The following is a 23,878-nucleotide window of genomic DNA, read 5'->3' as shown; positions in this document are numbered from 1 at the left end:
GCAAACTGTTAGTAGAGGAGAAGAATGCACGAGAGGAGAGAATGCACCGCAGGAGATTGAATGTGGATCGATACAGACAAAAATCGGTTTTCCGAAGGAAGAAGCGTCAGCAGGAAGACCGAGATCGTGAGGCGGTGGAAAATGTGTACCGCATAAACGACACACGGAAGTTCTACGAGAAGCTAAATAGTTCGCGCAAAGGCTACGTGCCGCAAGCCGATATGTGCAAGGGCTTGGACGGTAACCTTCTCACGAACGAGTGTGAGGTGATTGAGAGGTGGAAGCAGTACTATGACGAGCACCTCAACGGTGAAGCAGCAGAAAACGAAGGTGGCACGGCAACAGACCTTGGAGCACGCGCAGAAGACGACAGGCTACCGGCCCCTGATCTTCAAGAAGTTGAGGAGGAGATCGGTCGGCTGAAGAACAACAAAGCAACTGGTGTAGACCAACTACCAAGTGAGCTATTAAAATACGGTGGTGAAGCACTGGCTAGAGCGCTGCACTGGGCAATTGCCAAGATTTGGGAGGAGGAGATATTACCGGAGGAGTGGATGGAAGGTGTCGTATGCCCAATCTACAAAAAGGGCGACAAGTTGGATTGCTGCAACTACCGTGCGATCACACTGCTGAGCGCCGCCTACAAGGTACTCTCCCAAATTCTATGCCGCCGTCTGTCACCATTTGCAAGAGCGTTCGTGGGGCAATACCTGGTGGGATTCATGGGTGCCCGCGCTACCACGGACCAAATTTTCGCGATTCGGCAGGTTCTGCAGAAATACCGCGAATACAACGTGCCCGCACATCATTTGTTCATCGATTTACGACGAAATCAGCTATGGCAGATTATGCACGAGTACGGATTTGCGGATAAACTAACGTGATTGGTCGAGGCGACGATGGATCGAGTGATGGGCGTTGTTCGAGTATTGGGGACTCTCTCGAGTACCTTTGAATCTCTAAGGGGATTACGGAAATATGATGGACTTTCGTGTCTGCTATTCAACATCGCGTTAGAAGGTGTGATCAGAAGAGCTGGGATAGACACGAGTGGCACAATCTTCAGGAAGTCCATCCAGCTTCTTGACCTCGCCGATGACATCGACATTATGGCACGGAACTTTGAGACAACGGCGCACATCAGATTGAAGGCTGAAGCTAGGAGGATTGGACTGCGCATCAAAGACAAAATACTTGCAAGGAAGAGGTTCTAGGGAAGACAATGTTAGCCTCCCACTCGGAGTTCAGATTGACGGTGACGAAATCGAGGCGGTCGATGAGTTCGTGTATTTGGGCTCACTGGTGGCCGCCGAAAATGATACCAGCAGAGAAATTCATAGACGCATTATGGCAGGGAATCGTGCCTACTTTGGACTTCGGAGGACGCTTCGGTCGAATGAAATTCGCCGCCGCACGAAGTTGACTGTCTACAAGACGCTGATTATACCGGTGGTCGTCTACGGCCACCAAACCTGGACTATGCTCGTGAAGGACCAACGTGGTGTTTTCTAACGGAAGGTGTTGCGTACCATCTACGGTGGAGTGCAGAAGGATGGCGGATCGTGGAGGAGGCGAATGAACCACGCATTGCACCAGCTGCTGGGAGAACCATCCATCGTCCATATTGCAAAAATTGAGCGACTACGGTGGGCTAGGAACGTCGTAAGAATGCCGCACGACGACCCAGTGAAAATGGTTCAAGGTGGATCGATCAAGTAGAAGGCGACCTGCGGACCCTTCGTAGACTACGAGGCTGGTGACGTGTGGCTATGGATCGAGATGAGTGGAGACGACTTCTTCGGACAGCAGAGGACAACAAGGCCTTATTGGTAAGGTAAGTATCATCTGATTTGTTTGCCTAAGTTGTCCTGAACTAGTTCTGTTATTGTTGCAGTATACAATTCTTGACCAGGAATCCGTTTAAAATCAGCTTTCACAAAGAATGATTTGAATTTAACGTCTATAACGGTAGCCATGTTAAAAACTGAATGCAAAATTCCAAAACCAAAAATGACAAGAGATTTTGTAGACACACGCTTTAGAAAATCAACGATTGTTATTGTTGCAAGTGCACGCTAAAAATAATTACACAATATTTGAGGTTACTACTTTTTGATCGTTCCACCCTTTAAATGATTCCCCCCCCCGTTAAGTAAAAGACGCACGAAGACTGAAACCAAAAGTTTCAATCGAACCGTCAAAAGCGGTTCCAATCGAGCAATGATAATAAACAGTAGTGCTGCACGAGGTAAAGCGTGGGAAGTATTGTGATTGAGGTTGAAATTTAATGTTTGAGATTTATAATAGTTTTCCGCTATCCAATGCCACGGATAAATCTAAATCGTAATTGAAATCTATCTGAATTATAATACATCAATATGGAAGATTTCTTACGCTACATAATCGAGAGTATTTCGTTATGCTTTGATCGGGAAGAAACCGACAGAATTGAAACCACTTTTCCCTGACGACGCTATCTTTGGGAAACCATAAACTAACATGTTGTCACATTTTATTCGGTGTATTTTTACAGAAGGATGCCGTGTATTACAATGGAATTTTCCAAATAATGACTACAAAAGTATTCGGTCAAAATAGTATTCGTTTCACCGTGACGCTGAAGCAGACGATAGTCGCTTAAATTAAAAAGAAGTTTACACAAAACTACGGGTTGCCAAACATTGCAAACAAAATAACTTAGTTGGCCGTGCAACTCGATTTAGTTTTATTCTCTCCGCGCGTCTCTTATTGGGCTCTGTTTACCCCATGCTTGGAATAGGGTCTTGGTGGAGGGGAAGCTGAAGCCGTTCTCTACCCTACGTTAAAGGTTATTTGTTGTTAATTCTCGTTGAAAGAGTGTACGCCACCTTTGGAGGAGGAGGAGGGGGGGGGGATTCTATCGTACTGTTTTTGTTGATGATGTCCAAGGTAATCAATACATACGTTGACTGTAATGTGTAGATGGCGTAGACCGGATACATTATGATGGTTGTAAATAATGAAATCAGGCTGAGAAACTGCCATTTACGAAGATAATTAGTTTACTTCATCGCATGTAATTATATTTCAACTCCCTGTTCTCGAGACACGTGTGCGTTACTGAGCGACAGTATGATACATATTCAATAAAAAAAACAGTTCTGAGTCATCATTTTCAGTTGTTGTTGTTAAATTCCACATGGTTTTAAATTGGAGTTTTTCCTTCTTGGTGATTAGATTGGTAGGTACGTAAAATATTCAGTTGCGAATATAAAATAGCTGTTCCTAGTGACAGTCCACATTGTGCACTCTTGCCGTGCAGATCTATTTGCTTTTTGCTGAAGGAAGTGTTACCAACCGGTGGAAACTCAAGCAAATCGATTAACGTACCCCATTCTAATCGAAATTCTAGTACTACATTATGTTTGTTTTGATTAGCTATGAAAGTTTGACAAATAAAATGAAGGGTTCGTGGATTTTCCAATGTTTCGAGGAGCGCATCGATTAGCTTGGGGCTGAAGATAGTACTAAAGGGTGATACGGTCAAAATTTGGTCAAGGGAAAACGCGTGTAAATCGGTGAAATCGTTTATTTAAAAAATCAAATTAAATTTCTTTTTCAAGTTCAATTAGTATAAAATTCAGGAAAAATATTCAGTTAGACTTCCGCTTTTCCAAATCCGAATTGCCGGGCCTTACGCTTGACCCCTGCCATCAGATTTTGTACAGCCATCTTGTCCACCTTCTTCGCCGCAGAAAGCCAGTTTGCCTTGAACTGCTGCTCGCCCTTAGCAGTTTTTTTGGTCTTCTTTAGGTTCCGCTTGACAATAGCCCAGTATTTCTCAATTGGGCGGAGCTCTGGCGTGTTGGGAGGGTTCTTGTCCTAGGGAACCACCTGCACGTTGTTGGCGGCGTACCACTCCATGGCCTTTTTACCGTAATGGCAAGATGCCAAATCCGGCCAAAACAGTACGGAACAACCGTGTTTCTTCAGGAAAGGCAGCAGACGTTTATTCAAACACTCTTTCACGTAAATTTCTTGGTTGACAGTCCCGGAAGCTATGAAAATGCTGCTTTTCAAGCCACAGGTACAGATGGCTTGCCAAACCAGATATTTCTTTGCGAACTTTGACAGTTTCATGTGCTTGAAAACATCTGCCACCTTTCCCCTTCCTTTTGCCGTATAAAACTCCTGTCCCGGAAGCTGCTTGTAGTCGGCTTTGACGTAGGTTTCGTCGTCCATTACCACGCAGTCAAACTTCGTCAGCATCGTCGTGTACAGCCTCCGGGATCGCGCTTTGGCCGTCGTATTTTGTTTATCATCGCGATTTGGAGTCACTACCTTCTTGTAAGTCGATAGTCCGGCTCGTTTTTTGGCTCGATGCACGGTTGTAAACGATACACCCAGCTTATTTGCGGCATCTCGGAGAGAGAGGTTAGGGTTTCGCTTGAAACTACCGGCAACTCTCTTTGTCATCTCAGCGGCTTCCGGTTTTCGATTTCCCCCCGATCCAGACTTCCTGGCTGTCGACAAACGTTCCCCAAACACTTTAATTACATTTGTAACGGTTGATTTGGCAACTTTTAGCGATTTTGCCAACTTTGCGTGCGAGTAGCTCGGATTTTCGCGATGCGCGAGCAAAATTTTGATACGCTGCTCTTCTTGCTTGGACGGCATTTTGACAACTGAAGAGTGAATTCCAAAATCAAAATAGGAGCAACATTCTACACACACACACCTTCAAAATGAGGGGTGTTCAGGTTTTTTAAATGCAAAATTGAAAGAAATACGTCAAGTTGATATTGACCAAATTTTGACCGTATCACCCTTTAGAGCTGAGCCAAAAAGTTACCTTTATGGTGTTACTGCTACCAGAAGCAGCAACAAATTTAAACAGCACGTTTCAGTGCTCAATATTACCTCAAATTTTCTACGACTATTAATTCTCTTCGTTCCTTATTGGACCCTACCCGAGGTTATCCTGCTTGGATATCGATTTGGGAAATTATATATTCTAGTAATCTGCGTGCAAGCTATGGCGCCTAAACGCAAAAGAAAAGGGTAATTTCTTGATCCCCCTTCTGATGAAATTTATTTGAGCAATCAATTTGATATGCTCACGGATGATGAGAATGATCCATCACCCAGACAACATTCCACTAAACTTTCCCCGCTTGATGCTAAGAAGGAAAAGGTCCCCCGTATTGTGATAACCACTTCCGACTTCGTTAAATTCAAGCTTCCACTTCAAATTGGCCGTCGGGGTGAATGCTGTGCATTGGCTGAAACCCTGAACAGATTCAAACGTCTTCTCAAGTATCTTATTGAGAAGCAGCACACATTTTTACTGACGACTCCAACACTAAACGTCTGTTCAAGGTTTTCTTGAAAGGTCCGCCCAGTGGTGAATCTCTAGATCATATTTGTAACAGTAGCCCATCGAACTCGAAAAGCTAAATAGCATACAATTAATTTACAGTCGCGTAACTCTCGTAACTGTAACGTATCGTTTGCACAACCATCTATGAACGACTCACTATTCGTGCTCCTGTTATTCGGTTTGAGAAACTCTTCTTAACCACCCTTTGAATTGGTTAGCAATGAGAAGGAATGAGACGAGCAAATTGTAACGGTTCAAGAGGGAGATCTATTCAACTAAATTCTCATGACCGTGACTTACAAAATTCGCTGGAATTCCGTTCCCCGAAGTCATACGTCTTAAATAAGTCCTTATCTGAGGAATCACAGTAATTTCTCGTCCACTTTGTTCTAGACAATGTTGGAAGAAGGAGCGTGATCTCGTTAATTGTTTCGGTGTGACTTGTAGGCTAATAGTATCTAGTAGTTATGTGCGGTAAGAAGTTGTGCGAGTCTAAAGTGACTAAAGCAACAGCCAGGCAACGGCTTTTGTGTCCGCCTAGCTTACACAGTGATACAACCTGAACTAACCAATCTTAAGGCCTTGAAAAAAGCTAGCCTTATGCTCCATGTCCAAGTGAAGGGGGAACATTTCAGGAAGACTCGAGGAAATTTCCAAAACCTCACCCAGTGCCGTAAGTGCCAGGGATGGGGTCACTTGGGGGACCAAAAATTTCTAAATGCATGAATTGTGGTGATTCCTCTAAGAAATCAAATATTCAAATTGCGGTGAAAACCACAAATCTAATGTTTGGGAATGTACGACTCGCAAAGCGATCCTACATTCTCGTTCTAAGTAACAGACAGGAAACGCTGCACGTTCCCGACCAGGTACTAATTTCTTTGCTGTTAACAGCGGTCAGCGGACATTCGTACCCATAGGTACAAACAGCTCCCTTGGCATAAATTCTTCAACTTTACCTGCTGCTAACAATGTTCAGCAAGTAAAGGCCGGCGCACAATAGATACGTTTTCAGGTTTTTTGACAGTTAGCCCATGCATTATCTGTCAAAAAACCTGAAAACGTATCTATTGTGCGCCGGCCTTAAATGGTGTTACCTATGCTGCTATTGCAGCTGGCAGAAATCGAAATTAAAATTCTAGCCATCATAATTGTAACGGAAATGTTGCTGATTTCGAATTACGTAGCATTACTGCTTATAGAATGGATTTTTTTTCAGAAATCATTAATCGACATGATTACTAATATGCTCAAATCTAACTCCATGTTTGATGGAGTAAAATTTTGCGAACGATATCGTCATGACTTTGAAATTCAGTAATGGGTTTTAAATCATTAAATATTTTGAATTGGAATGCTGGATCTCCTAAAGATAATGAATATGATTAACTTAACTTTTTGAGAGTTCATAACGTGCGTATCGCCGTAATAATTGAAACGTTCCTTAAACCTGACCATAAGGTTAAAAGGGACGCAAATTACTTCATTTATCGAAATGATCGTCTTGATGGAGCCTGTGGTCGCGTTGTGTGGTACGGGGTCACTTTCGTACCCACGGACATGACCCGCCCCCCCCCCCCCAACGCACCGGAACTAAGGCCCATCGAAAAATACGGAAGCATCCCAAGGAGTTCAAAACTGAGGACGACATGAAGAAAAAGTGAGTTTCCATACAGAATAAGCTACAGCCAGATGTTGTACATAACCTAATGAGTGGAGTTAAGCGTAAAGTGCGAGCGTACGGTTATGGTATTGAAGTTAAATGAAATATGCCAAAAGCTTACTAATGAGTTATATTTTATTGTCTGAAAGTTTGAAAAGGATCGGTCAACTAGGTAATTTTCTAGAGCGTTTTCCGTGGTCCAATTTGATGTGGGACACTCTTTACCCTTTCAATTTCGATTATAATAGCCATTTTCGTGCTATGATTTATTGAAACACATCGAATAAGTCATTTTAAAAAATTAGGCGTTAGTAAAAATTTGATATGTTAATATTTCATGGAATTCTGACTGAGAGAGGTAGAATGTGAAATGCTTTCTACTCGTCATGGCAATTTCTTCATCATCAATCACTCTATGCTTTTGACAACGGAATTGGAATCTTCTAAGTTGAAGGTTATTTTTTTGGCATAGGCAACTTTGTAAATGCAAATAGATAATTGCAACTAGCTCTTGCTAGTCACGAAAAACATCCTTCTCCAGTCCGAAGCGGTTTCAACCGCATTGCGATGCTCTTCAACTTCATTAATATTCTTTTCGATTCATTCTGATGGCGAAGTAATCGAAACCTTATCTCAGTTAACCATAAACATCATTATGTACGAGCACACCGCCAACAGATAATGTAATGCACACTAGGGTGGGTCAAATTAGACAACTCCCGGTTTCACATTACTCATTCGATTTGTATTGAGGTCCTCAAATACTGGGCCATGTTTGAACGAATTTGGTGGCGATTTGGATTTGCGGGAGAAATTTAAAGTAAGTGGGGGAAATGGAAAGGAACTGTCAGTGCTCAACTTTATTGGCAATTTGTGCAGAAGAACTTTGTCCAAGACCTCCACTCGGTTCGAATTCTGAGCAAAAAGATTCTATTATTCATTGAAAGTCATTGTATTTTGAAAAAAAAAATTAAATTTAAAAATGACGCAAATTTAGCTCAAACGTGAATGAATGCCCATAACAAACAATTCAAGCTGAACATTGCATTATGTCCAAACTAACATTTATTGATTCTCTTCGTCGACCTTCTCTTTCGTAATAACTTGAGCACAAAACCGTTTGTTACGTATACGTTTGTTGGAAGCGAATCATTTCGAGTTCGGATTAAGTCGAAGCAACTGTAATCGAAATATTTCACGCGTAAACACAAGTGAGAGAAGAACAGGGCTGTCATGACACACACCCGCTGGAAAACGTCGCACATACAAGGAATTTGCTTGGTGGATGAAATCCCTCACGCACATCAACAGCAGGAAGATTTCCGGTCAGCAGAAGCTCATTGTTCGTCGGTGAGTGAGTCGCTCGCACCGAGCGCAGTTAACGAAAAACCAGATTGGCTGGTTGAAAGAAGTGCGTGGCGTTAAATTATTCGGTGGAGAAGTGCGGTTTCTCGATTCTCTACGACGGGAGTGCGATCCGCGTTTTATCCGTCGACATTGCACGTTTGCCCAGTGACATTTTGCACGGTGAGAAAAATTTCACCTGAACGACGTCAGTGTGGTTGTCCAGCAACGTTCGTCCGGCACGGCGAGAACGCATCCCGGGAGGAAAGTTGGTTGCAACAAATCGGAATAGCAAACGATCCGGCGATCTGCGATCTGCTAATTACCGTTCAGACGTAGCACTAACACAGCAACTGCTCAGTGGCTGCTGTCTTCAAATTATAAGGTAACGAAAACCATTCAGTCAGTCGCCTTTCAACTAACGTGTTTTCCTGTGGAATAGAGCCAATTGCTGACGCAGAGAAGCGAGGACCAGACCGGATTCAGAGCGAAAGAGGCCCTCCACGGAGGTAAGAAATAACTCGAGGAAATTGCCTTCAGACAAGTAAACTAGCCCACTTTTCTAGGGTTCTTTTTTCTACCTTGGCTTGAACAAAGCACCAATACCAGGCGAGTGCTTTCAGGGTCTTAGTCCCGCGACGTTGGCGTGTCGTGCGAGACCCACTTCGGAGCTGTTTCTTCGATAGGCCATCATCGGAGTCGTCGAGAATAGATCAAGGCAAGAGAACGGCGCGGTGCTGTGTGTCATGTGTACGGCAACGAAGATGGTGCCCCGCACCGAGAAGAAGAAGATATGTATGTGAGTAATATCGATAAGCTAGGAAATTAGTAGAGAAAAAGGAAGAAGGATCGGGAGAGGAAGGTGGCAGGAAGCGTGATTTAGGAGAAGGAATGTGGGAGATTGGGTGCGAATAAAACAATGCTAAACTAACATTCGGCCCCATTTTGTTTTGTTGGTGCACTTGCCCATTAGTGTTCTGTTTTGTGTGTCCGATGGTACTACCGCTACCGGGGAACTTGCAACACGTTTCTTGTTGTGTTCGTCGTATTAGATGCCAGATAAAAGCTATCGATCTGTGTGCTGAAAATACCCAAGAATGTCTTCACATGGCCGTGGGAATACAAAGAGAAAGTCGACGAAGAGAATCTGTCAATGTTACTTAGAACCTTATGCAATGTTCAGCTTGAATTATACAAAATGTAATGCAAATCGGAGCGGGTAGAGTCAAACAAATTTTTAATGCTGCTATTGGGACTGCTTCAATGTGTGAATATTTGACATGGAAATTAATCTTTCCAGGCTAATATTTGAAAAGGGTTGAATTTCAAAATCACCATATTAAGAAAACCGCTTCCAAATTTTGATGACCAAAAATATAATCCCATTTCCCGGCCTCCCATTTTCTGGATGATTTTATTAGCTTGACATATAGTTAATAGTGTAATCTAAGATCATGCATCACTAAAAACAAAAAAAAAGTTTTTGCTGTGAAATTGAGAAGAAAACATCATAGGCCCTGATAATTTCTAACATGTTGTTACACCCCCGATCTTCCACCGTTTGAATTGCCAACATTGGTGATAAGCCGTGGAAATACACCCTCGGGATTTTTTGTTTGTTGTCCCGTCTTGGTTTGCAAATTTTGTGAGAGTGGAATGCTCGCGTCACTTTTCAAAATGACCTAAGTAACAAATGTAAACAAATCGCGTTAAGCGATACAAACTATTGCTCTTTTGTCATTGTATGTGATACAAAAACACCCATCCAAATTTACTTTCATTTATTTAAGATAATCATAGGTCAAAAATTGTCCAACATGCTTGGCATGCACAGTTGTATACACCAACTACTCATTTGTTAATAACTTTTCACTCAGTTGTTGAAATTTGTTCGATTAGGATCAAAGTTTACTATAGATTTGCAAAGAGTAGGTAAATCTTAACATTTGAATCAACACCAATGATTTTTTACACTTGAAGTCCGAGATGTGCAACGACCATTTCTCACTTCATTTTTACAACGAAAATACAAATACTGGTTATTACTAGAACTAAATTTGCAATTCCAAAGACTTATTCGATGGAAGAACTTTTGAAAAAAATGGTTACAAATTTCGATTTTTCGGAACCACTCGTACTAACACGTGCACACTCACACGCATACAATTTGTCGATATCGTCGAGCTTAGTCGATTGGTATAAGACACTCTGCCCTCCGGATCTAACATCAATAGCTGGTTTTACAAGTACTATGCATACTTTGTTTAAGAAATATAAAACAGCAAAAACGGTTATCTTCCATTTAATTGCACTTAATTAATTTTGGTATCCATGACAGATACATATTTCGACTAAAATGTGCAGTCGTCATCAGTGTCATTTCCATTAAAGAACTTATCAAAACCTAACCCCCTTAAGTAGTCATCCCCTAGGTAAAAAAGTCATGATCACACGTATAAAAATGTCATGGATACCAAAATTAATTGAGTGGAATTAAATGAAATATAACCTTTTTTGCTGTTTTATTTAAAGCATTGCGCTAACAACCCAATTTTATTACTTCATTTAAGAAATATAAAAATACTTGGTGAATCAGACAGTTGTTTGAGATATATTTGTGTATTTTATCATTTTTGTTACATTTAGGTGTTTTAAAATGATTTTAGGATAACTTACCATATCAAACAATAACAAATTAAACTTTGCTTAAAATCTGCAGAAAATAACTGAAATCTTCTTCCTCGTCTTCGTTTTTTTGTGAATTAGTGACATACATTGCAGAGTTGAGCTTGCTTTGCATGTCTACTGGGATTGAAACTGAGCTAGAAGTTCAAAATATTTTCAGCCAATTCTTTGTTCTTAATATTCCAACCAGCGTTTTGTTTGATAATCTGTTTCGTGTTTAAGTTTTGTTGAGGTTTTGGGCTGAAAATATTCGTTCAGCCGACGCGGAAGAATGCGGTTATTCAAGAATCGCCTTCAGTAGCCGCCGAAGAAATGGAAATAAGAAATTATCATCGTTTTTCCGCAGCTCAACAATCTTTGTCCAAAAATCGTCAGCTTCATCCGTAACGCCGATGTCTTTAAAGTCGAATTTGTAATTTTCCCGTTTTTGTCAGCCTAAAATTTGCGAAGGGACTGACAAAATCGAGAAAGCACTGTACTTCGTAGTTTTGATGCAAAGGTTAACAACCCGATGCATCATCAGTTTTCTTCAGGATGGCGTGTTGAGCGGTTGTTTGTGTTGATTCGTGCAACGAGAGTCAATGTGTAGTGCATAAAGTGTTTTGTAGAAAATGATTTCATTCCGTAATGAGGAAAGTTTTTTTATTTAGCGGTGGTTGAGACCTCAGTTTTAACAAAGGAAAACAAAATTGAAATGGTGATTGGAGCACCAAGTGTTGTAATTTTTTTAATGCCCGTTAAACGATAAATTGGTCAGAAGATGACAAAGCAACGAACAAAATGGTGTCCGAGGCAAATAGGTTTGTGGTGTGAGTGATAGTTTTCTGCAAACCAAAGCTACGACCTGCTGAATCTTGCATTCAAAATATCATCATACCTGAGTTTTTGTTACTGGGATGCCAGAACACCGGAGGATTACAGAAGATAAGTTTTTTGTTAATTCAATTCATTGAAAAAATCATTGAAATATTCTTCACTCACTGATATTTATTGAAATTATTGTATACCAATTGTCCATTTAAATAACTTATTTTTCAGTAAGAATGACTGGTTTGCTAAATTAAGCTATTTTAACCGATTTATTTGTTCCACATGCTAGCAATTTATGATCGATTCGGTTTCAGCTGACAACATTGTCCATCCTTCATTTTGTCTGCTCATCGTAAGCTGCTTCAAGTATATTCTTCTTTAAATGTCGTTAAGCTATCTGCCTATGGGTGAACTAATGCTTTTTCGAAAGAGCGATTCACATACACTGCCGTTGAATAATACTCAGTGACGCGGGTTGCAGGGTGTACGGCAAGTGAATTTGGCTCATGTTTGCGTCCCGTTCACTGGGTTCGAGGAGGTGTGGATAAGGTGGATCTCTGCTCGGGTATTAATGGGAGATATTTACTCATATTTGATTGGAGATTAACTCATTCTGTGGATGACCTGCGCTTTTGCGAGTTTGCATGGGCTCGGATATGAGTCGGATTCATTTGCCGTGTATGTTGTTGTCTATTTTTATTTTTGGTGGGTTTTTCTTATACACGGTAAGAAAAAAGTATCCAACGGAAAGTTCACTTTTACCTACTTTTGACTAGTTTGTCTCCTTTTCTCCTTCTAATGTTGTCAAAAACGGAGGAGTAAAACCACCCAACAGGGGTAGTAAAGTGTGGGAACCCAACGTTGAGTATAACCATATTTGCCTACTGTTGGGTACAACTAACTTACTTTTGGTTAAAAAGCCAGTGGAAAATTCCATACGAACTGCACACAAGTAAATGAAAATTACTTTGACCAGCTTTACCTACTTTTGGGTTCCTGCACTATAGTGCCGAGATGAGTGAAAAGAACTTAATTTTGGGTACTTTTTTCTAACCGTGTATCCGTAACCGTGTAATGTATTTTTGCTCATTGTAATAACATTGTAATAACTTTTATGTCATAAAGATAACTAACGGCAGTCAAAAATCAACGAAATCATAAATTATGTTTCAAAATAGAACCGTTAGATTTTATTAACACTAAATTTTCAGGCTTGTTACAAGAATCGAACGGGTACACTACTACTGTTCCACATTGCAGCAGATGCTAACATAACTAATTTAATGTATGTTCTTTTTCTATTTTATTATATAATTAATCCTTAATCAAGATTAAAATTAATAATTTTAAAATAGGCTAATCTTACATCATAATCCTTTTCAATATTGCAGCGGGTATCTCGTTTTGGTAGCTTAACTGTCTAGTATCTCTAGTCTAGTCTAGAATTGAGGTCTGAATCTTGGGTTGAAGGGAGTTTTCCTAAAAGTGTCTGGCTGAGGAAATGTGGAAAAATGCTAGGGGAAATAACGGCTTCGGCATGCCAGACTATTTTCGGCAACCCAAATTGAAACACTATTTTCACTGGATTTTCTTACGAAAACACTTCGCTAATGCATGCAAACGATTCTTTATGCTTTCAGCTTCAATTGACTATATTTTTACCACTGAGAAAAAGCAATCTAGCAGGGTTTTCTTGAAATGAAACACACGCACTACAAATTGTAGCTGATTTCGAGTTGCCGATAATAGAACAGCAGATTTACATGCAGTTCAATTGGAACGGTTGCCGAAAAAAAACTGGTTGCCGACAATACTCGCTCTCACTAGAGAAGATTGGAGCTTTGTAAAAGCGTTTCAAAACAGTTTTTGACAATTCTTTCGACTGAAATTGTTAGAGCAGCTGGCAGCAAAAGATTGTAAACAAACCAATACTGCATATGTGTGCGTTCTTCAGAGAAAAAGGCTATAGAAAGAAGGTCGCTGCTTAGGTTGCCGAGAATACGTAAATTCCCCTATATTAATATTTCAGAAAAGTTAATTTTGTTGTTGCCGGGGACAAGTATCGATGTATCTTTACTAGCGAGAGATTCGACAGTTATATAATGATTATAAAATGTTTTATATAACAGTGCAGGGGAAGATGGTTGCATAAATCAACAGAGAATAATTACGTTTCAAACTATATAAGATTTTACTATTCAATATGTTTGTTGGTCATATATTTCATGACATATTATTTTATCTCATTTTCTTATTGATGGGATAGCAACATTGCCATATCATATTTTTTTCATTTTATTTTTCAGCTCATGACTAAATTATTCTACATTATCTTATCAATTGGTTCCCATCGATTATAGTACGGTACCCGGTCGATTTTGGCAACAAACCCAATAAATTTGTGTGGCCAAAATCTAACCATGTCAGGATCGAACGGGTACTGTAGCTGTACACTTAATTGAAGCAATGAACATTCGTTAAAAGGTATCTCGCTACAAAAACCCTTCCTATAAAAAATCATGTAGAAATCATTTAATAAAAGAATTCACCTGACGAATTGCAGTACGTTGATTATTTTATATTTTACTCAAAGCAAAACTATACAATTTAACATATATATCTCATTGTATTTCTTATTATGTTGCGCACTTCTCATAATATTTTATGGATCGTTTAATTTTAGCTTGATAATTATTTTATTATTCTTGTGAATTTAGATCGGAAGGGATAGTGGATAACTTACATACATAAATAATTATTTTTCAGGTTTTGTTTCTCGTCATGCATGACATCATTTAGATGAGATTCAATTTCAATTTTATTGTTAGTCCTGTTAGTTATTCATCACTCTTTTTCAATTACTCTAAAAAGAGAATAGTAAGTATCCTTCGAGCTAAACATATTTACTTGCTATTATTACTATAACCTTAACATTTCAGTGTTACATCCACCTACCATTGTAAGCAGAGGAGACATAGAGGTGCATCTTATTATGTGTACAATATTTATAATTTTTATTGCATCCATTTAATTGTATTCCCTACATTTCATATTTTAATGTTCCGATATACTTCATTTCACCATTACATATATTTACATTATATAAATAAATACTGGGTTGGGTGGGAGCATCAGGGTATCATTTGACCTGAAACTGGACGATGGAGTGGTATGACAACCGGAGTCTAGGAGGGAATAAACACTATCATTTTCTTTATCCTACCGATTCGATTGTGGTGGTGTAAATTCTACTCCAACAGTTTCAGTGAGATTGACGCACCCTTCTTAACAAACCATCCTGTAGAAAGCTTAATAAGTATTACGAATTGCGTTATTCGATTTGTTGGATCGTATCGTTGGAAGGAGATTCTCAAATTCCCGTGGATTTCGCGTAAGTGTCTCTGCTTACGGGTCCACCCCCCCGTTTTTGGCCCTTCAAACAGCGATATTGTGAATTCAGATCGGTAGCTCAAATTGATCTTGCTATTAAGTGGAGCTGCATACAAGACAAGATCTTTGAAGAAATGGTGGCTACCTTACATACATACATACAAGGTTAACAACCCGATGCATCATTGAGTTGACATTTGGATATACGCCACATAGGGGAAATGGATGTAATGTCGGTCTTAATGCCTCTAATTTGGGCCCATACATAAATTCAGCAATCGACTAAATTTTCAATAGCAACCAAAAATATCCATTAGTACCGTTCCAATGACGCGTTCATCTAGATAAAATTGATAAATAGCAGATTTTTAGCGATGGGCCCAATCTTAGGTCCATTTCCCTTAGAAGGATTTTTTATGATTTGGAACGATGTTTTCTTTTACTTTTTCGTGTTTGTTCAATAGTTAGTAAACTGTTCTCTCTGTATGTGGCAAATTTGGTTTGTTTACATTTAGGCTCTTCCGCTCTTTTTAAATGTTAGCTGTAACCCACCCTAATACATGCGCTTGCATCATATAGCACCGGCCACTAAATAATACGCTCCGTTCTATTTTGTACTTACAGGGAATTTTCGCCGCATCTTTCTCCAATCTTTGCTTGAACAGTTGCCGCAGCTGATCGACGACCTCCGGGCCGGGATTTAGTGTGTCTGGCAGGGTCATTTTGGAAGCACGGCTGTGTGGAAGCTATTCGGTGTATTCAGACTTGTTTTGCACCGTCACTATTCTTCTTCACTATCAGGCAGCGAGAAGAACGAAGAAGATTTTCGCAAACCTTAATTTAATCACTCTCTTCGTATTTTTTTTTTGGCAATTTGCTTGGCACTTCTTATCACTTATTTTTGTTTGCTTTCGCTTTCGAATCTCTTGCCCACGCACTAGGATGATTGCTTTTGTGCTAAACGACTGCAGAAGAAAATTTCGTTATTCAGCTGGATTTCGCTTTTCGTTGCTTCTCACTGTTCGCCACAGTAAATAGTTAACAATAAACACCGTTCTCTGTACTTTTTTTGCTTCTTGCGCAGTGTGATTAACCTTCAAATTATTATAACAATAAAAAGAACTGTTGTTACACTATATGGTGCCTTTGAAATTCGGTCCTACCATGATCATGGATTGGTGAAACATCTGTGAGTTGAAGGAGAGTGACTTTTCAGCTTTTTTTTTTGTAGCTCGCAAACGTGGTTCCCTTTGAGCGGAGAGTCTTTGAATGTAAGTTTACAAAAGAACCACCAGATGAAGGTTAAGCCGAGCTAATTTGAACACCTGGTTTGAAATTTATGATTTTCGATATCCACAGTACCCCACCCATCGATGAGGCGCGCGCTTTGAGAATGTTTATGTCTTTCTTATCAGAAGTGTTGTCAGATATATGGTGTTGTCAAAGCGAGGAAATAAATACACAATCTAGCTTATCTTTATCCTATAGTAAAAAAAGTGTTCTTTAAACGGAAATTGTTGTATGTCTACGCTCCAATCACAAATTTTCCTGGTTTTTCAGGCCCAACGTCCTACTATACATGTTGTACAGTGTTCACAAATAAGTTTCGGTTTCTTTTAAAAGATGTAAAGCATCCCAAATAACAACACACTTTGTTTGAATGTAATAACTCAAGGCGGGCGTAATGGTCAACAATGCCCCGTAACGTGGGTAGATCACCTTCTCGTGGTACGTTACGGGATGTAAGATCTACCACCGATTCCTAGTCCTGACTACTTCAAACTAGGGGAGCAGGATTTTTCAGTAATCCAAGGAACACATCTTAGTCCTTGTTATTTTTTATGCCTTGTTGATAGTGACAAGACTCGGCTTTGTCCACCGAGGATGATCTTGAAGCAAGGAAAAAATGAGTTAGTTAGTCTTCATCTATGTGATTCCTAATCTTCTATTCGTTGTTATCTAGTTTAAAGTTGTTAAGACTTGGGTTCTGATGCATGGTCATTATCAGTGTCATTCCTAAATTTTGTTGCTAAGGAATCCAATTTTGACTGACAAAGTGCCCCCCCTTTGGAGGGTGTTTCAGCACTCCGAAGGGTATAAATAGCGAGACCTTTCAATAAGAGTCGGATCCTTGCGATAAATGCGAGAATGGCAACAGTAAAAAAATCGAATACTTCATCATTTCTCAATAGTGATGGCGGAGATGAACCAGCGTCTGGCTGAAAATCTCCTTAACAAAGACAACCAACCAACCAACCAACTAATAGTGATGGAGTAATACGACATGCACTAAACTAAGGACTCGGGATATACTACAATAGATCAAATTACTGGTGTTAGGTCCCGAACAGAGGGAAAAACCCGTCAAAAATGCTGATGATGGTACAGCATGCAACACCACCCTACTGCGCTTCTCTCTGAGATGACTACGTTGGTCATGACGAAAGAAGTCAAACAATAGTTGGGTAAAGAAGAATTACATAATCACACATCATCGCCTGGAAATGCTTGCGGCAACGTGGGGCTTTAAGTAGTGATAAACTTCGCTAGAACTATTCCATAGTCGCAGACAGTATATGAGCATGTCGAACGCGCACTCTTTTGCCTGTAGATTTGAAGAAATACTTGAAGTCTCCTCATCCTCATGTATGAGTTAGGTAAAGGAGTGTGTGTTTGACTAGTACCATAGAGGTAACTCTAAGACCAGTAGGTCCCGAAGAAACGTGCTCAACTGTTTGGCTCTGCTCTGGTACAATCTTCGGTCCCAATCGATGCACCCCTCGAAACATAGGAAAATCCACGAACCCCTAATTTTGGCAAGATGGACCAACCATGGTCTTAGCCGTCATCAGACAACAGCAAACAAAAAACCCCTTAATTTTTATGTTTCACATTTTTATAGCGAATCAAAACAAACATAGTGTACTACTAGAATGGAGTACACTTATAGATGTACTTGGGACCACTAGGCTAGTCAAGTAGTGAGCCAATTTAAAATCCTTCGCTTATTTTCACCTTCTATTCAATTTTTATACTGCCATACTCTAGCGGATCTATCAACCTGCCCTCTTCAGGCCTTTCTCTAGCAAATAAATTATCACCACTAACTTCATATTAGATAGCATTTCGAACCAACTCTGAAAATCTCAAACTTCACGTACGAAGTAACAACACACTTTCATTGAACGTAACATTTATGGTTTTATAAGTGTTCTGTAGACAATGATTTAGACTTGTAGAAAGCTTTAAAATAAGTATTAGCATTAGCATTGAACAAGTTGCACAATGGTACGAATTCAAAACTATTAGGAGCAAGACGGATATCTATTACTGGACAGATAGTAGGTAGGAAATAATCACTATCTCCCAGATAAAGACCTATCCCGCTCCAACAGTTAAGGATTGTCCTGGCCACGTCCTTACAACTGGTAGGGATAGGAAAGGTGTGTTAGTCCAACATTTACTTAACAGAGATGCAGAGAACTCTACGACCCCTCATAAATGTCTCGGGAATTTGTGAATTATGCTAGAAGGAAACGTAAACCATAGGATAAAGACTTGTAGAATGCTTTAAAATCTCGACAAAACTTGCAATGTTGCTAGGGATCTTACGAAAAATGCTATGTTAGCTCATAAAGCATACTGTATCAAACAAACTACATTTTATAGAATCATTTTTTTTTGTACAAAACCTTGGTAAGATGATTTGATATGATATACCAATAGATATTGGTCAAGCTCATTAATCAACCAAAACAACAATATTTAAAATTTCTTTGGAAGACCCCATCACAGAATCAGTACAAGCCGAAGTTTTTTGACGTAGGACTACGTCTTTAATTTCTATAATAGGGATCACATAAAAAAAACAAACAAAATTCAGGCATGTAACGAAACATCCCAAACACGGACGCAACGATAGATCGCAAACCGAACAAACACATTGCGCATGCTCACAAGATCGAGCTCAAAGCTCGGTTGATCGCTCACCATTTCACCAATGAAAGGAAGGGAGGAGGAAAGCAGCGATAATAAAAACGCTTGTCAAATCATTAAACTTTGGTCCTCTGTTCGAGTCTTAAAATCAAAAACATTAAAAAATTCTATACTAGCCCAACACAGCAGTATGCGTATGAGTGAAAGAGATGGAGAGAGTCATCAATATTTTTGTTTTCATCTGGTACATTTCATATCGATAAAACAAAGCATGCAATCTTATGCTCAGTTTGACGTTTCACTCCGTGCGTAATATCAGCATTCTCTAAAGCTATTTCAATAATTAGCACAAGCTTTTACTGGCCAATTATTTCTGCGAAATTTTATAAAGTTAGTCGGCTCTAAATGAACGAAATTATATTGGCATGTAATGCTGAAAGAGTGCAACCTATAAGTGCTTAGTGTTTACTTGGGATATGACGTTGTTTCGTGAACCAGATGTAGCCATCTTCAATTCCAAACCGACGTTAGACATAAATTTCTTGCTTCTACACGTCGATTAGAGAGGCTCTAGTATAAGAGAGGAGCAGATTGGCTGGTTTTGAGACAAACGAACTGCCAAAGCCAGAGACAATCGAGCAGTGCCTATCTTGATTGCAAATAACTTAGGCATGAATCTACTCTTCTCTTACACTAGACCCTCTCTAACGTCGATCCCATTCCAAACATATCCTTACTTTATGGCGGCCATGTTAAAACACCGAACCATTTTGTACGGGTGGCAGTTTGGCCTACAATCACTAATTTTCAACGGACTTATGCTGTTCAGATGTTCTGTTAGTTTTCCTATCTTTTGTTAAATGAACCATATCACATGGTGACCGGTACTATGGTTAATTCATTTTTTTTGATTTGTGGAATTGGTTAACCAGCCGTTTTAACAACTCACCCCAAAGTAAAGTGGATATTTGATATATATATGATTTGATTAGAAGAATTTGAGAAAATAAAATATCGATCATTAAAATTTAACAAGTAATGCTTTATAAACTTTTAATGCTCGATTTTTCATTTTCTCAAATTGTTGAGTTGAAAGAAAATTACCAGGCAAAGATTTACGTAATTGCGGACATACCAAATTCAAATTCTAGGAAAATGTGATTATTACTTCATAAAAGAAATTTTCAGGTTGGTCTCTCACTACTGGGACTTATTTTCTGTATTTTTAGCTTTGTTGAAAAGATACAGATCAAGTCTTTAGAAAGCAATCTTAAATCATTTTTCAAGATTATAAACTTTGAACAAACTCTTTCTGAACTTTGAATGAACTCAAAGGAGATTCACGAAGATCCGCACCAGTGATGGCATGATCACAGACAAACAGACATAACACTCGCAAGTTGTTCATCGAACAAGCATTTAACGGTCAATTTGAAAGTATCATAGTTGGTAGTACCGCCATCTGTGGCGCGCATATTCAATTCCCATACGTTTGACGCATACACACTACCGCCATCTGTTTAGCGTACTACCCACCACAGTGTACTCAACAGATGGCGGTAATGTTTTAGTGACGATGTTTTACAGTGAGAAATATTCAATGTGTTATGTCTGTTTGTCTGTGGCATGATCATTAGCAAATTGATATTTTTCCGCTCTCTATGTCACGCGTGATATGGGAGCAAAATATAATGTTTGATGTTGATTTTACAAGCTCCTTTGATATTGCGAGACTATTCACAACGTGTAAAGTTGAAGCCTCGATTAATGCTGAGAGTTGAATCCACGCAAAAATGATTCCGATGCACCTCGTTTTCTCGGAAAGAGAAGGTATAATAATGCTATCTCTTTTTTATATTCACCGGTGGAAGACACGTTATGGAAGTTTCGGTTGCATTCGGGTGTAAAGCTAAAATCATGAAACTCAATCTCACCACAGTTTGGAGATATTTGCAGTTGGTGAGTTTTGTAAGCTTGATATTGCGAGCTGCGACATCACAGCTTGCAATATCAACCACAGTTGTGTCATAGAGGTAACTATAAGAATAGAAGGTCCCGAAATAACGTGCTCAACTTTTTGGCTTAGCTCTGGTACTCTCTTCGGTCCCAAGCTAATCGATTCACCCCTCGAAACATAGGAAAATCCACTAACTCCTCATTTTATCTGTCAAACTTTCATAGCGAATCAAAACAAACATTGTGTAGTACTAGAATTTCGACTAGAATGGGGTACGTTAATCGTTTGCTTGGGACCAATAGGCTAGTCAAGTAGTGAGCCAATTTAAAATCGTTAGTTTCGTATTGCTTGTTGGTGATATTTGATTTTTTGATATTTTTACAACAGTGATGTGCACTAAGATCATAATGAGGAAACTATAAGAATGTTTTACAGATTTTTGTCAGCCAGATATAGATAAAAAAGATTTTTTACGGTGAAAATGCAGATTGAAATTGGAAAAAAATGTGGTAACACTGAATAGCTCTCGTTCGGTAGGAAGATGAGAAAAGAACGAATCAGCAATGGGTTCAGTCTACGCGTCTCCTGATCAGGGATGTAAAAGCGAATAGTTGTATCTCGCGAGAGAGGAAGTGAAATTTTGAGAAATTAGACAGTACGGTTGTTTGAAACGCGGTGAGAAACTAAGGCTAACACCTAAAATACCATCTTAAATACTTATCGATACTCAGTACTCATACTGTTCAGTCCTCCTCTTTTCCGATTCCAGTAAATATTTTACACAGCACAAATAATGAAATTTAAATTCTTAGTCCCTGTAAGGGGTGATGCATATATTATGTCACGCTCTAAGGGAGGAGGGGGTGAAAGATTTTGTGGCTAGCATCTTTTAGAAGAACTGAAATAAAAAATATCTGGCTTGACACAGTTGCAAAATTTATCCTGGTGTTCAAGTTATACTGACATGAGTATAAAAATTGCATTTTAGAGCACATGTGATTTAAAATTTCGTAAAAATTACATGCTGCTTAACATAAAGTGTTTATTTTTTATATGATGCCTATAAGTAAAGCTTAAAACTTGGTGAAGAAAGCTTTAAGCTAAGCAATCAAATTACTAAGTTGGAGCTGAAATTATTATTTTTTTTATATCTTTATTAAGGAGACTTTCAGCCCTGGGCTGGTTCGTCTCCGACGTGGGCTGAAAGTGTGTGTCCGTTTTATTACTTGAACAGTCCTTATGGTTCATTTATTATAATAAATGGTAAAATTCCGTTGAAACTGGTTTGATTTGCGATGTTTCGAAAAGCTTCGGATTTTAGAAACAAACGTTTCTCTGTATCGAAGTTGATTAATTTCTTCTGCTATAACTTATGTAGCACTTCAGATAAGTTCATCTAAAACATGCTACTTCTAGCTATCACATTACACAATTAAAATACACAAGATGCTCCCACATTTGTGGAGAGGTAAGGATGTAGCCACAATGTTACATTATGCACTGCACCGCTTGGCCACATCCATGCCGTCGTAACTGATACTGTGCTCTTTGGCTTCAACCACAAATTTCATTACCATCAGCTACCGAGGTATCACGACAGCGTTTAATTTAGCGTGGCTTCTACGACCGACCACACCACACACTTGTTGACTAACAAGCAACTTGATGGCTATATTTTTTCTACCATGTCCATAAGCCTCACAAGACGACGACGACGACGAACACATGACGATGTGAGACAACTATCAAAGGTCAATATCGAAAGACATCATGCGGCTTTAGTTAGGCCTAAGCTTTGAAGAGGCTTTAGACACTCCAGCTATGACTGCTATTTTACACAACCAACTGACAACACTGTTCCTTTCCGCTCGCATATGGTTCGGCAAACGCAATTTGCCGATAAACCAACCAGCACCGACTGGATACTGATAACAAACGAAGCCGGCTATAATGCCACACACTCGCCGGCAAGCAGCTATAACTTCACACAAGTTCGTACATCCAGTCGAGTAACCCGCCCTTCGATTGGGTTTATGATTTCAAAACACGTGCTTGCCTGCGACTGTGCTCTTCACTTTATTATCACCTAAATTCACACACACACACATGAACCCTTGGAACGATGACGCGTTTCGGATATTGATAACCACAATGCACGTTAACCCACTACTTATTTACTTGTAGTAGACGTAAGTGCTTTTTTTTCCCGTTGAACAATGAGCTGGAGTTTCTTCAAGCAATTGACACTTGCATGTAATTGATGCACACACTCGTTACACGACCGACATAGCTGATAATCCGGGTTAGAGTTACACTATTATTAGACGCAATTCCACACGTTCTGCAGCATTCTGTAGCAAGAATGTTGAATAATGCACCGTCGCCGTTGCAGTTCGAGTTCTGCCAACTGCTGCTCGACTACACGCGAGAGATTGCAGCTCTCTGTCCCGCCCGATCGGAGGTTGGAATTAATCTGACTGACTCGACGGGTTCTGCTCATTTTTCGGCGCTTACATGTCGTCGTCGTCGGTGGTGATCGGTTGTGTGTGGCTGTCTGTATATAGGCAATCAGCAATCGTTATTCGACGTATTTTCAATCCTTTTTTTTCGCGCGGATTGTATTGTGTGTAGTGTTTGAGTGGGCTCGCTGTATCGCACAGGCTGCTTATCTCAACCGCTAGAACTGGAAACAGCCATGAATTAGCCAGTGAGCGGGTAGTTAAGTGACTTGCCA

General features: G+C 39.7%; 1 protein-coding gene across 3 annotated transcripts in view; it reads right to left on the bottom strand.

The window, feature by feature from the left end:
* Positions 1-23,599, bottom strand: part of LOC135711273 (motile sperm domain-containing protein 2-like) — an 85,841-nt gene extending 62,242 nt beyond the window's left edge. Inside the window, exons 1-2 of one of the 3 annotated variants that reach the window (XM_065234077.1) lie at positions 23,247-23,599; positions 15,874-16,216 (exon numbers count right to left, since the gene is read on the bottom strand). In XM_065234077.1, the coding sequence (XP_065090149.1) occupies positions 15,874-15,973 (100 nt within the window). In that variant the 5' untranslated portion in view covers positions 15,974-16,216; positions 23,247-23,599. Of the gene's footprint in view, positions 1-15,873; positions 16,294-23,246 lie in introns of those variants that run through there. The other 2 variants (XM_065234079.1, XM_065234078.1) reach the window with 2 other exon arrangements.
* Positions 23,600-23,878: the final 279 nt, after the last annotated feature.

This window comes from Ochlerotatus camptorhynchus, unplaced genomic scaffold, assembly GCF_037179485.1.
Source record: "Ochlerotatus camptorhynchus isolate MF236.1 unplaced genomic scaffold, CSIRO-AGI_Acam_v1.1 ptg000429l, whole genome shotgun sequence".
NCBI classification, from domain to species: domain Eukaryota; kingdom Metazoa; phylum Arthropoda; class Insecta; order Diptera; family Culicidae; genus Ochlerotatus; species Ochlerotatus camptorhynchus.
Note: the sequence above shows the minus strand (reverse complement) of the source record. Positions and strands in the feature narration are given on the sequence as shown.